Here is a 14029-nt window from a genome sequence, read left to right on the forward strand (position 1 = left end):
AGGCCTGGCGCTGCCCGGCGAGTCGGATTTAGCACATCCGGACGCGCGACGAGTGGACGCCCATGGATGATGCTGCCGTATAGAGCGCGGCATCTGTGGTCGGCGGATACGACCATACGACGCATGCGTGTCGCCGGCACATGCAGTGACGTTGTTCGGAGACTAAGCCTAAGTCGTGCGTTGTCTTAGAAATCCACTGTAGGTCTCAGATCTCGAGATCGAGGGACGGGGACCGCCCCATACAGTTCCTGCCCTGGTTTTCAGGCACGCGGCCAATCGGCATCTACGCCCGCGCCGCAAGCACGGCATCCAGTTCGAGCCTGCGCATCGCATGTCCAGCACGCCACCTGTGAAGTATGCCCAATAATTTTCGATTCGACCAATTGCATGCTACCAAGATTAGTGTTCCCAAAGTCGCGGTAGGGAATGTCGCTGCAATGTCAAACTGCGACAAGGCCATACCTGGTCTGACAGTAGTAGTCGTCATCTACGAACATAGAAGCGCCGATAGCATTGATGGCACATTATACAAGGGAAACCCCGAACAAGTCTGAAGAGTACACTGGAATAGCGAGATAGATTAGAAGATCTAGCTTTGATGTAGGCTCTAGGGTGTTTCCTTTTCTCGAGTCCCTCTAGCCCCACCTGCGGTCAAGAGGCACCGGGTTGATAGAGCTGGGCCAATATCTGCCTTCTGTGATGGGAAGCGTGGCCTCGGTAGCTGTAATCGAGTCCATTCCCCATCGCTCGCGAAGCATGTGGTCTATTTCAACAGCGGGATAGCCAAACGAGATGTCGTTCGCATCCATCCATGGGATTGCAAGGTAAAATTGCGCCACCCAGGCGCGTTCGTCCTGATGAACGGCTTTCTCCTGTATCAGTGTTAGCTCATTGTTGGTCACTTAGCCTGGCGTTAGCGATTGCTATACTTACTTGCTCCCATTGCTTTTGTGTCAAGCCGAATAACCCGGTGATGTCACGCGGAAAAGCCGACATGGGTGGGTCATGATGCGTGACCTTGACAGAGATGTTGTCACAGTCATACTTCATGATGTAAACCCAGTTCCTGATAGATTGCAGGAAATTCACGTAGTTGCATTGAGCGCCCAATCCAAACTGATCATCTGTGAAATCTGGGAGCTCACTCATGACGACAAACTCGATGGTGATGTCGTGCTTGGAACGCTCCCTCAGAAATTGGCCGAGACCTTCCAAGTTTTGCTCAGTAAAGCGTAGGAAGCGTCGTTCGTAGGAGTATTTATCAAGCTCCGTGAGGTGATCTCTTTGCATATACTCGTCGAACTGCTCAAATTTGAGGCGAACCTGGAGATTTCTGATATGGTTCCTGGGGTACAGCAGTGGTTTTGTCTGAACGGCCTCCGGTACTTCCCACGGGGTACCATCATCGTCGTCGTATCCCACTATGTTGTGGCCGGAGTGATTTTCGGAAAAGCTGTATATAGCCCGTTCAACGCTGCATATGGAAAATGTGTTGAGCCCGTAGTATATCTTCTGTATCTCATACGCAGCTTCCGCACCAACGTATCTGGGGTCCAGAAAATGGCTGGATGGAAGTGGCATATCCCTTGGTGGCTTGTGTGTGTGTTCTTCTCTGACTCGGCCGTCAGGAAGGACAGTGGTATTATCGTCGTCGTCGTTATCAAGCCGATGGATTAACTTCAAGTTCGCGATGCGCTCTGTAAGTTCCAGGCTCAATTGCACATCGTTGCTATCATCGGCTTTCCCCGTCTTCACATCGACGTCCGGATTGTTACCGGTGATAGCGCGGTAAGGAGCTGGTGGTGCCGCCCCCCTGAACGAAACGGTTGGTCCCACGAAGCCGTCGTAATGTTGCCTCTGTAATGGATCGTGAAAAGGCTTATCGTATCTGCGGAAGTGATAGTATGGGCCAACGGGGATAGGACGATCGGGTTCAACGCAGAGGAACTCGTACACCAAGTCGCGCAGCTCCACGGGGAGCTTTTGATGCATCAGATTCACGAGCCGCAGACAGTCCTTCATCGCGTAGTAGCGTAGATACTTCTGATACACGACATCATTGGCACGTGCTGCCTTGTTGGTCTGCTCAAGCTCGAGCTTCTTTTTAGTGATTCTGCAGGAACGTCAGCTACTCGAATGAATGGTGCGAGTCGTTGTGTAAGTCTGCCATAGCTAGGACATGCGACGCCTACGTCGCGGACGCAGTTGTTTCTGGCACTCACAGGTCTTGTTCGAATTGGGATTGCACGGCCATCCGACGGACGACCGCTTGGAGCTGTTCAAGCTCATTTGGATCATTCATCTTGTATGCGAAGAGCGAGGGAAATTGAAGTCTGGGGTTTGAAAACTTAAACGTGTCGAAGGCGCAATTTATTTATCCTGAAGTCTGAAACATGAAGCAGGAAGCTCATCAGTGCGGAGTACGACCGGTTGACCCCCACATTTAGCGCGTCACGTCCATTGGCTAGCCCGAAACGCGTCGCGTAGTCACGCCGTCCGCATTCAACCGTCTCCAGGACGTCACCTCGGCATGGGTTGACATGGCCACCATCAAGGCCATCGAGGGCCGCTCTGTGCATCAGATCCAATCAGGCCAGGTCATTGTTGGTCTGGAGTCAGTCTGCAAAGAGCTTGTCGAGAACAGCATCGATGCAGGCGCCACATCAGTTGGTATGTCTTCGCCCCACGATTTCTGGTTGACATAGGCTGACTGATGGTGAACAGAGGTGCGCTTCAAGAACTATGGCCTGGACGCCATAGAAGTTCAGGACAACGGCTCTGGCATCTCCCCAGACGACTACGAAACGATCGCGCTTAAGCACTACACGTCCAAACTCGCTACCTACGACGACCTTTCGTCCCTACAGACATTCGGCTTCCGTGGCGAGGCCTTGTCGTCGCTATGCGCGCTATCCAACTTTCACATCATTACGGCTCGGCCCTCCGACGGCCCAAAGGGTACAAACCTGGAGTTCGAGCAGTCCGGCAAGCTGAAGGGGACGTCAGTGGTAGCAGCCAAGCAGGGCACGACTGTGGTGGTCGAGACACTGTTTCATAACCTACCTGTACGGCGGAAGGAGCTGGAGAAGAACATCAAGCGGGAGTACAACAAAGTGCTGCAGCTGCTGAACGCATATGCTTGCATCAGCGTAGGCGTCAAGTTCTCGGTGAGCAATCAGATACCGAAAGGGTGAGTGCAGATCCAATATCCATCCACTCGTCCATCGTGTTGACTCAGTCAAGAAAGAAGACGGTGGCTTTCTCGACCAACGCGAATGCGAGTACGCGAGACAACATCTCCAATGTCTACGGCGCAAAGACGATTGCTGCCCTGATTCCTCTAAGCCTCGAATTCGTCATGGACCCTTCGAGCCGGCTGGGTGCCACACAAAGCGCAAAGAACTGGAGCACACAAGAGGAAACAGGTTCAAAAACAGTCAAGATAGTGGGTCACATTTCCCGCCCTGTTGTGGGTGAAGGTCGCCAGACACAAGACCGACAGATGTTCTTTGTGAACTCACGGCCTTGTGCTCTGCCACAAGTTGCCAAGGCCATCAATGAGGTCTACAAATCCTATAACATCACGCAGTCGGCTTTTGTGTTTGCAGACATCCAGCTGGACACGAATGCCTACGATGTCAATGTGAGTCCAGACAAGCGGACCATCATGCTCCACGACCAAACTACGCTATTGGAGAACCTCAAGGACGCTCTTCTAGAGCTATTTGAGGGCCATGATCAGAGTGTACCTCAAGCTCAACTCTTGGGCAAGAAGACACCCACATCCGCCTTCAAGCCGCCAACAATACAACCCCGTGAAAGCACCACCTCAGCATTTGCAGGCGACCGAAGTGATACGGAAGATGCTGTCGAGCTTCCCCAAAGGACTCCAAAGAGAGGTGAATCGCTATCCCCTCAAGACACGCCCGATATGAATGTCCGTCCAGGCTTCGTAAAGGCAAGTCTCATTGAGCGATTTGCTGGCAGGGACTCCGAAGAACGAACGGTCCGTCCAATGGTAAGACCTAGAAGAGCCAGCTCCCCCAAGAACAGAGAGTCACCCGAAGAGCCCATGTCCGATTCACATGTCCCTCCAAGCAGCCCTTCACCAAAGATAAAGAATCAGGTCGAGCTAGCGCGCTCAAGGTCACAGTCACCATTGTTTGAACCAGAAGACGAAGCAGCAGGGGTTCCGGTCAGGCTTTCACAACCTTCGAAAATCGTACAAGATTTCAATGCCCGCATAGCATCTCAGAGTCCTCACAAGCAGGAGCCAGCCATCTTGTCAAAGCATATAGAATCCACTGATGACGGTGACGATGAACAACAGCCAATCCCGGCCATAGTACAGACACCGCAGAAGTCCTGGTCACAAAGTACCATCCAAAACGCCTTTGATCGTATGCGTTCAATGCGCACGCCAATCCAACAGGCTACTATAACTGTTGGTGACACGACGACTGTTTCCACAATCGGTACGGGGAGTCAATCGATGGCTGCCAAACGCTCTAGGATACACACACCCAAGTTTTCTCTCTCCGGTAAGCCGCTGAATCAGACGCCAAAGAGGAGTTTATTCAAGAAGGGTCTGAGCGGCTTTGCAGCACCGGGTACGCAAGCTGAAAGTAGTGAGGAGGAGGAGGATGATGAGGACGAGACTGAAGTCGCGCAAGATCATCATATGTCTGATGCACCTATACGCTCTCCATCTCCGCATAAGCGCCTGCCATCCCGCGGCTTTGAGGAACCGCGGACGGATGATATTGCTGTGTCATCCAGCGCTCCACCGCCGCGCGCAACAATCATTTCCGAAGAAGCTCCGGAAGAGGAATCCTCATCTGATGGTGAAGCACATCCTCAAGCTGAAGCTGAAGCCGAGATCACAGATGATGATGAGTATATAGAAGATTCCGAAAAGAAAGAAAGAGAAGAAGCAAAGATTGCGCAGCTCATTGCTGACGCTGAAGAAGCTGCAGCCCGGCCCACCGAAATGAACCTCAAGCGCGCCAACAAGCTATTCAAGGTTACTCAGAAGAAGTATTGGACCATCAACCTTGAGCGTGTCATCGAGACGGATGTGGGTGCCATCGCTCGGCACCTACAAAATGTGCAGGCATCCATCGACGCGTCGATTGCGGAGACCGATGAGGCGACTGCGCTACCGACAAGCACCCAGTTGAATCAGGAAGACCCGGAAGAACGTCTCAGCCTTACGGTGACGAAAGCCGACTTCCATGAAATGCGCATCATTGGTCAGTTCAATCTTGGCTTCATCATCGCTGTACGGCCGCCTACATCCACATCACCCACATCAGACCTCTTCATCATCGACCAGCATGCGAGTGACGAGAAGTACAACTTTGAGCGTTTCGCTGCCACGACAACGCTAGTGCCACAGCGACTAGTCCACCCTCACCCTCTCGAGCTGACTGCCGTGGAGAAGGAAGTGATCCGCGCGAACAAACCCTCACTCACCGCGAACGGCTTTGTCGTCGATCTAGACACCGAGGACGAAAATGGCGCAGATGACCATGCGCAGTTGGTCTCATTGCCAATGTCAAAAGAAGTCACCTTTACACCTACGGATCTAGAGGAACTCCTCGCACTCATCGTAGAAAGCCCACAGTCTTCGTCCATGTCCACATCGTCGCATATACCGCGCCCCTCCAAGGTCAGGAAGTTACTCGCAAGCCGCGCCTGCAGAAGTTCGGTGATGATCGGTAAGACCCTTCAGACGCCACGCATGCGGGAAATTGTTCGACACATGGGTAGTATGGATAAGCCGTGGGCTTGTCCACATGGTCGACCTACTATGCGTCATCTGTTTGGCTTGGAGAAGTGGCAGGGCTGGACTGAGGGGGATGGCGTGACGGGAGTTGATGTTCAGGGCGAGAAGACTGATTGGAACGCGTATCTGAAGGATAGCAAGAGATAATGGAAACGGAAAATGGAGATGACATGCTACTGAAGGAATAGCATACCCGGGTATTATTACGCATCCTGCTCTACATCAGCGCTATCATCAATGACTGAATAGAATATATCCACGAGTGTCAATAAGGTCTGCACTCTCGTGGACATGTTCTATTCAGTCATTGATGATGATGCTGGTGCAGAGCATTGTCCTGGGTACCTACACTTGCGGTTGTATATTACTAGGATAGATGGAAGTAGCGTCCCGTTCGCAATCGCGGATGTTTGGAATACACGTAGACGTCTCGGTTTCTTACCCGATTCAGGTGTTTGCCCATAAGAGTTCGGTTGCTGTTATGGCCGTTTGGCTAGTAATCCCCGTCGCCCGCGTACTGGGTTTGTGTCTCTTTTCTTACTTTTGCACTTGTATTCCCCGTCATCTCACTTCTTACGCTTTCGAAAAGAGTTTTCAAAACTCATCTCAATACACTGTCTTTGACTTGACCATGACGGACACTTCTACCTGGCTGATCGCAGGCTTTCTTGCTCTCTCCCTCTATCTAGACATCGTCCTGGCGCGAATAGATTTCGTAGATGCATTTCGCGAAGTAGACGAATCGCTTGAAGGACCTGAGGGACCGAGAGTCAATGACTATCACGACGAGGATCAGCCGGATGCCGATGAGAAGGAGGGTTGACCTAGTACACGGAGACGCAACGTCGATATGGATACATGCATTGTATGGCAAAGTTAGGAAATAGTGTTTGCTATTCGAACCGAGAAAAGTGAAGATGTTGTCCCGACCATGTGTCGCTAGGTGCCGTTCCCCACGCTTAAACAGCGTTTGCGCGTTTGCCAGCACGGCTTCCGGTCTCTCGCCAGCGAAGCAGCTTGCTGTTCGGATATCTTCAAACTATCTGCACCTTTCTTCAAGTGCAATGTGCCCTTTTGTCATTCACGATGTCTTCTAGGAACTCGTGTATACTACCTCCTTCATCGCCACAGCCATGACAACCCCAGATAGCAACTACGATGCCTCAGCTTCCGACTTCGCCTGGCCCAACGCCAAAGCACTATGGGTTATGGTCATAATCGCCGCGGGCCTGATCGTCCTACGCATCATTTATAAAGTCTGCATAAAAGTGCATCAACGACGGGTCCAGCGAGATAATGAACGTGAATTCGCCGATTTGGTACAAGGGTCGACACGAGTTGGGCTGGAAGACGGTGCGATAAGGTTGCAGAGGCCATCACGAGCAGTGACGAGGAGAAGTAGTGAAGTCTCGGCTTTACCGCGGTATGAGCGGTTTGATGAAGGGGAATTGTGTGACGAAGATGCACGGATTGAGAAGAGGGGGCGGTACAGCTATGTCTTGGGTGAGCGTTGGCCTGGGAAGAGATAGGGATAAAAAGGAGGAGGAGGGTGAGTTGTGAAGGAATGGTGTGGCTAGCGCTCTGCAACATCAGAAGGGGCGATGCGCTGGCGATAGCGGTGATGACATGAACGACCTTACATGCGTCATTAGAAACCTACCTCGTCTTCTGTCCTTTCCGCAAAACCACACACATTGCACCCCAATTCCAACGCCTAAGCAGTATCTTATCGGGCTCGTTCATACAAACGCATACCTACGCACACAATGAACCAGTTCTACGAGATTCTCATGCTGTTCGGCCTCTGTCTCGCCGTCCCGCTCGTGTCCTACCTCATATTCATCACCGTCAAGGAACCCATGCCACAGCGTAGTTGAGTGTGGCTATCATGGGAGGATCGCAGACCAAGGATATACCCAAAAGGGCCCCTAGTCCGTCATATGAGGGGCTAATATAAGAGTTTTGAACTGTTCATACTACCAGCGCAGATGCATGTAAGGAGAGTTGGTGGATCTCACCGAGATGGTTACTTGCTCAGCTGAAATTGAATGTCTGCCCGGAACTTCCCCCTTCTGTCGTACCTCGTGATTGAACTGGCGGATACATCCTTCGCCACGATGTGAAGTGCGTGAAGAAGTATACGGGCACGTGGGTGGTCATGGCAGCCTACGTCACATACCTACCATCAACATCATCACCTCTCTGACATCCACCACTGCTGCAATTGCCCCCCAGTTACTTCCGCGCCATCTCCTTCTCTTCCCCCTCTGCACTGTACCAACAAAGCAAGCTCGGTGATACCACATCTTTGCAGTAAAGCCTCACTCACCTGAAATGCCCAACTCCCCAACCCCCCTCATCTGGCGCTGGATTCTCTTCAAAGAGTGGTTCCGACGCATGAAGATCAGAACGCGCAACTACCATGCTGGACCCAAGAAAACAGATCCTCAGTCAGACTTATACTACGATTATAGAACGACGCGGCCGAGACCGACGCAGACGGCGGAAAATGCGCATCCGGGGGTGGTGTATTATGCTTAGTAACGGGGGTGGTGGTCACGGTGATTTCTGATAGGAAGAGCGAGCTCGTTGAATTCTGTGTGGAACGGACGTGTGCAGTGAGAAGTGCTGGCTATGAGAGAAAGAAAGCAAGGAAATCGCGGAGTTAGGGGACATGACGGAGTGATCAACGCTATGCTATTGAGACGCCATCATGTGATTCAGATTTTGATTTGCAATGGACTTCTTTTCCAGACATCTCGTCCTGCGTTGGCTGGTCTGCTGTCGATATCATCATAACAACGCGTCGCGCGTACGTGTGCTCACGATAGATACATCTCTCATTCATTCCTTCGTCTGAACACCATGCCCATTGCTCATCTTTCCACAATTGCGACATGGAGATCGAAAGCATCGCAGTAATCTGCCTAGTCATCCTCCTTGTCCTCCTCATTCAGATCATATTTACCTTCCGGCTACTCTTATCTCTCCACCATCGATCCCATAAAAGAGATGAGGAGCATGGCCTGCGCACGATACCTACTGTGCCTCAGACCATATCTATACAGGAAGAAGCTCAGCCACCACCGCATAACGTCGCACAACGCCTTACTATACCAGGACCGGCGTATCCGTCGAGCTCTAGATACAGTGTCCGATCAGACATCAGCGATTCGTCATCCCATTACGAAGAGTCTCCGAGCCTCTCCCACAGAGTAGACGCTCTCGGTAAAGGTAAGGAAACGAAAACATCGCACAGTGACTCAAGATACGAATGTGGAAACCCTTTTACGAACGACGCGGTGAATAAGACAAGAAGAAAGGATATACTGGAAGAACTATGGGACAAAAAGCCTTGAGATCGTTGAAGCAAAGCTGATGAGGGAAACAAACGCTGGGGGGAGGAGTTAGGTGCGCATAACAGGCGCGTCTGGTAAGCTGACGCACCCAGATGATGTGGATGGCAAGCCGGAATATGTATATATAGCGCCCTACTACTACGCTACATTAGCTTCTCCAATAGCTTTATTCAGTCATAAATCCACCCCTATCCATTCACTCGACCAACCACGAATCATGACAGGTATAATCCAAAACCCAAACCAACACCCTCCAAGCATGCCCCCATGCTTTCCCTATTTCGCGCTAGGCGTCCTAGTAGGCATCCTCATCGCAGCACTATGCTGTGCCATATATGGCTGTGGTATAGTTCTTGCACGAGATAGAAGACCTGGTCTCAGGAGAACGCCTTCGGAAAGCTCATCAGGCTATTACGCTGATGACGAAAGCGAGTCGGTTGGTAGTGACGCTTCATTGACACAGCATGTGTTTATCGAGCCGGATTATACAGCGACGACACCGGTGAGGTGGTCGGATGCCGGACACTGAACCTAGAGATGATGAGATACTTAGTGTTTGCGTCACCGTGTCAGGGTGTGGATTTGTGTGCTGGCAATAAGTAGGTGGTTAGAGGACCAAACCGTTGCGTTGGTATCGTATGTATGAAAGCACGACTCTGGCGTTCGATCAGATGTCGAACGGGGAGCAAACCGATTGCATGGACTTGAAAGGCAGACAGCGTAGCTATCAAACGATTAGTCAAAGTCAGCCGCTGAAGATTTACACCTCCGATCCCACCAGGCCACCAGCCCGCGTATAACCACCCTCCAAACTCTTCTTCACGCAGACGATCCCATCTCAATCCAAGAGCCATGAAGATAAAGGCTGAGCCTAGCGTAGCCATTGGAGTATACGTGGTGATGGTCACCAGCTGTGTACTCAAGATACCCACAGTCCCACTAGCGACATCAATCAGACCAGGAACCTTCAGTAAGCGGAATCATCGAGTGCTGGAAGAGCTGAAGCGAAGGCTCAAGAACGAAATCTATGGATTCCCTCAGGTCGACGAAAATCCTACCATGTCGGATGCGGAATATTTTGGATGGACGGCAGCGTGCTGAAATGGCAAACGCAAGATACTCTAAATGTGCATTACTATCTTGAAAATCAGCGTGTGAAACCATCCTAGAAATCCGTTTATGCATTCTGAGGCCCCATGTCAAACAACAAGAACTCCGCAGGTTTCTCACCCACACTCTCAATCTCAATCTTGCCAGGCCCGCTCACTCCCTCAATATACGCGCCATCGCCCTCCCCAAAGACTTGATCCCCAATCTTAATCTGCGCCCCACCCTGCTTCGACTGCGACCGTCCACCCATAACAACATGAGCAAACAGCTTCCTCGGCCCCTCAGCAACCAGCTCATGAACAACCTTTTTGCCCGGGCTCAAAATCGACGCATCCATGCTAAGATCAGCCTGCAGTCCAATAGCACCTTTACTCTTCTCCAACCTGTCCGTGGACTCCATTATCCTAACCAGCTTATCCGTCTTCTCCTCGTCGGTGAACTTCTTCGTCTCGTAATGCGGCTTCAGACCGCGCTTGTTGGGCTTGGCCCAGATCTGGAGGAAGTGGACTTCGGAGTCGGTGTTGCGGTTGTATTCCGAGTGGCGGATGCCGGTGCCGGCGGAGGTGAATTGGACTTCGCCGCGCTTGAGGTTTTCGAGGTTGCCCATGCTGTCTTTGTGTTCGAGGACGCCGTTGACGATGTAGCTGAAGATGAGGAATTCGGCGTGGCTGTGTGTTCCTGTTTGGTAGTGTTAGAAAAGAGTAGGCGTGTATATGGGACGGGGTGTACGTACCGAAACCGGTGCCGGCCTTTACTCTGTCTTCGTTGATGACCCTCAGCGGGCCGAAGCTCTCGTGTCTGGGGTCATAGTACGAGGCGAAGGAGAAAGTGTGGTATGTGTACAGCCAGTCGTGGTCGGCATGTCCGCGTTGCGACCAACCGCGCTTGGTGAGCTTCATTGAAGTTGGGCCTGCGGTCGACATTGCGCGTGTGGTGGGTTTAGTAAGAACAGCAGGAAACCAGATACTGCGGAACGTGCTTGAGAAAGCCAGAATGATTGCGAAGAGACCAACGACTACTGTAAGTGTCTTTGTGGTAGTCGAATATGAAGTATCTGTAGTAGTAGAGCGATGTTCACCAGGTGTGTCTGTCATCATGAAAGGAAGAATCCTGGCATCGAAAGCGTCGAGGCGCCTTTATAGCTGTTAGTAGGGGGAGAGTTAGTTCGCGCATCATGTCGAAGCTTCATTGACTTCGCGCATCGCATTTGCAATGAGTGACTAAGGCACGGCCAGGTTAGTAACAGCCTCTTGTGGAGAAGAGAGAAGACGCTTGCTGACCAGGCGGATTACCGATGGATGACGGAATCACCCCTGCTTCTTTCTCAGCTAGCCCTCATTGGCCGCTTGCCGAAGGCGTTGCGGAACAAGTCCGATCGCAGCACTACGACCAAACTATTGCGATTCGCGCGTTGTTTACCTACTACCGTTCTGAGTTGACGTACCGGCACGAAGGAAGAGTTGGATTCGTGGATGACCAATGTACTGGTGTTTGTGCAGGTTTGCAAGCATAATCGCGGATCGGTATTTACCCGTGAACCACCAACATGGCACTGACCAACTTCAACCCCGATGCATTCTTCGAGGCCTGGACAGAAAAAGAATACTCTCCAACCCATAGCAACAAGCCATTAGCACAATGTATAGGAGAATCCTTCGGCATCCCCCCAACCGACAAATACATCTACCGCGCCCAAGCCGAAACAACCCTCCACGCAACCCAAAGAGCCATCGAAGCGAAGCGAGCCCACGGTCTCCATGGATGGTATCATGACGACGAAGGAAAGGCCTTCGACCCGCCCCAATACCCAACACCAGAAGAGATCCAAGCCTACACCACCCTCTTCTCCCCCCAAAACAGTCTCCCCACAGCCCTCAACAACTTCACCAAATCCGCAAAAGCCGACACCCTGCGCAAACGCATAGGAAACCACCTAACAGCCCGCTTCCTCAACACCTCAACCCAAACCCTGCTCCCAGCGAAAAGAGACCCCAAAAAAGCCCCCCGCCAACACAAAAACCCCTACCTCGATCTGTGGGCCTACTCCTGCGAAGAACTAGAATGGGCGGGTCCTCTACCATCAACAACAAACACGCGAATATCGCATCACATCCTCCCAATCTTCTACCATCACTTCGGCTGCGTCGTCCCGTCTTACGCCGCTTTGCACGTTTTGGCTAAACTGGCTCAGCCGGCGCGGCCGGCAAAGGAAGATGTATTGCCTATCCTGGATGTAGGGAGTGGAAATGGGTATTGGACGTATATGCTCCGCAACTTCCCTGTTTCGCATATTGGTACGGAGAAGAGACTTGATGTACGGGCTATTGATAATCAGGTTAGTGAGTATAGGGTGACGTGGATTAAAGATACGATTATCATGGATGGAAAGGAGTATCTTAAACGCCATGATGGCGGGAAGGGGTGTGTGTTGTTGCTTGTTTATCCGCAGGCGACAGGGGGTTTCACGGGCCCGCTGTTTAAGGCGTTCGCTGGGGATAGGATTGTAGTTGCAGGGACGCAGAACGGGAATGGGTTTACGGGGTTTCAGGATATGGTGGTTGATGAGTGGGTGGAGAAGAATCTTAAGCAATTTGAGTTGGTGCTTAGGATGCCGCTGCCGAGTTTTGCGGGCAAGGACGAGGCGCTGTTTGTGTTTGAGAGGAGGAAGTAGGACGGTGGAATGGGTAAGGGAATGTATAGAGGTCACGGACGCAAGGTGTAAAGCTTGTGTCATGCAGCATTGTACAGCTGATCATATTCATCATTCATAGCGTAGGACATGCCAGTACCTATATTCGCTCCATTTTTCTTGTCTACCACTTGGCCTCCTTCTTCGCCAAGAATGTGTTCAGGATAGCAACAAGCTTCTCCAAGGCCGCCAGCCACTTCTCCAGCTCAGCCTGTACTTTGCTTTCGTCATCGCCCAACTTTCCGTAGAAGTCCTTGCGGTAGGGTGTAGCGCTCATGGCAGCACTGAAAATGGGCTTGACCATGAAGGAGTGGTGGGGCTTGAGTGTGTTGCCGTAGGCATCGCGGAAGGAGTCGGCGAGCTCCTTGGAGGGGTTCGAGATGTTGTGGCGGAGGGCTTGGGCAGTGAAGTCGAGGCCACTGGGACAGATTAGCAACGTGATGCTTGGTTGTGAAAGGATAGCTTACCGGTTCAGCCATACGAGACCCTCGGTGGCGGTGTGCTTCTTCTCCTTAAGCTCGTTCAGGGCAAGCTCTTGGAGTGATTCTGACTGGGCGGGTGCTGCGAGCTGCCTGTCGCGGATTTTCTGCCCGGCGTTAGTACAGCTGTTCCTGCAGCATCAGCTCAAGTCCTCACCTTGATGTTGCCGCTCATGTCATTCTTGACAGGCTTGAACGCCACCGAGCCCAAGACATCGAACAGGGTAGTCGTGCTCTCAGCCGCCTCTAGGAACTCGTTCGTCGAGATAGCATTGTCCTTGGACTCATCGACAGGCACGTCCACGAAGCTCTTCTTGACCGTCTCGAAGAAGGTTCCGCCGGGAGGGTATGCAGCAGCCATTGTGGGGTAGTACGTGGTGTTTTGTTGTAGTGTTGGAAAAAGCAATTGGGGTTCAGATGCGAGAAAGGCAGAAAGACGTTTGTTATGGCAAAGGTGGTCTCGGCCCAAGCGGTGAGCTCTGGTGCGTTCGACACGCGTGGCTTTGGTGGGGCATGCGGCTGCAGTGAGCTAGCGCGGGGAAGGCGCGACGCACAGGGTCTCGAGGGGGGAACTGCGAGCGGCTAGCTCACGGTGCACATGGGC

General features: G+C 52.0%; 5 protein-coding genes across 5 annotated transcripts; 2 read left to right on the plus strand and 3 right to left on the minus strand.

Moving 5' to 3' along the window:
* Positions 1-635: 635 nt before the first annotated feature.
* On the minus strand, positions 636-2302 carry J4E84_002775 (uncharacterized protein; the record flags this gene model as incomplete). Its single annotated transcript, XM_049385394.1, has 3 exons — positions 636-872; positions 934-2113; positions 2223-2302. The coding sequence occupies 3 exons, from the start codon at positions 2300-2302 to the stop codon at positions 636-638; spliced, it is 1497 nt and encodes a 498-aa protein (XP_049247417.1).
* A 238-nt stretch (positions 2303-2540) lies between these two features.
* J4E84_002776 (uncharacterized protein) lies at positions 2541-5935 on the plus strand (the record flags this gene model as incomplete). The annotated part of the gene is made up of 3 exons (XM_049385395.1): positions 2541-2670; positions 2725-3190; positions 3244-5935. The coding sequence occupies 3 exons, from the start codon at positions 2541-2543 to the stop codon at positions 5933-5935; spliced, it is 3288 nt and encodes a 1095-aa protein (XP_049247418.1).
* A 4389-nt stretch (positions 5936-10324) lies between these two features.
* J4E84_002777 (uncharacterized protein) lies at positions 10325-11180 on the minus strand (the record flags this gene model as incomplete). The annotated part of the gene is made up of 2 exons (XM_049385396.1): positions 10325-10935; positions 10991-11180. 2 exons carry the CDS (start codon positions 11178-11180, stop codon positions 10325-10327), a joined length of 801 nt encoding a protein of 266 aa, XP_049247419.1.
* A 623-nt stretch (positions 11181-11803) lies between these two features.
* On the plus strand, positions 11804-12928 carry J4E84_002778 (uncharacterized protein; the record flags this gene model as incomplete). Its single annotated transcript, XM_049385397.1, has 1 exon — positions 11804-12928. The coding sequence occupies one exon, from the start codon at positions 11804-11806 to the stop codon at positions 12926-12928; it is 1125 nt and encodes a 374-aa protein (XP_049247420.1).
* A 142-nt stretch (positions 12929-13070) lies between these two features.
* On the minus strand, positions 13071-13786 carry J4E84_002779 (uncharacterized protein; the record flags this gene model as incomplete). The annotated part of the gene is made up of 3 exons (XM_049385398.1): positions 13071-13365; positions 13414-13532; positions 13583-13786. The coding sequence occupies 3 exons, from the start codon at positions 13784-13786 to the stop codon at positions 13071-13073; spliced, it is 618 nt and encodes a 205-aa protein (XP_049247421.1).
* Positions 13787-14029: the final 243 nt, after the last annotated feature.

Source organism: Alternaria hordeiaustralica (genome assembly GCF_023758085.1).
Source record: "Alternaria hordeiaustralica strain BMP 2776 chromosome Unknown scaffold_3, whole genome shotgun sequence".
Lineage (NCBI taxonomy): Eukaryota > Fungi > Ascomycota > Dothideomycetes > Pleosporales > Pleosporaceae > Alternaria > Alternaria hordeiaustralica.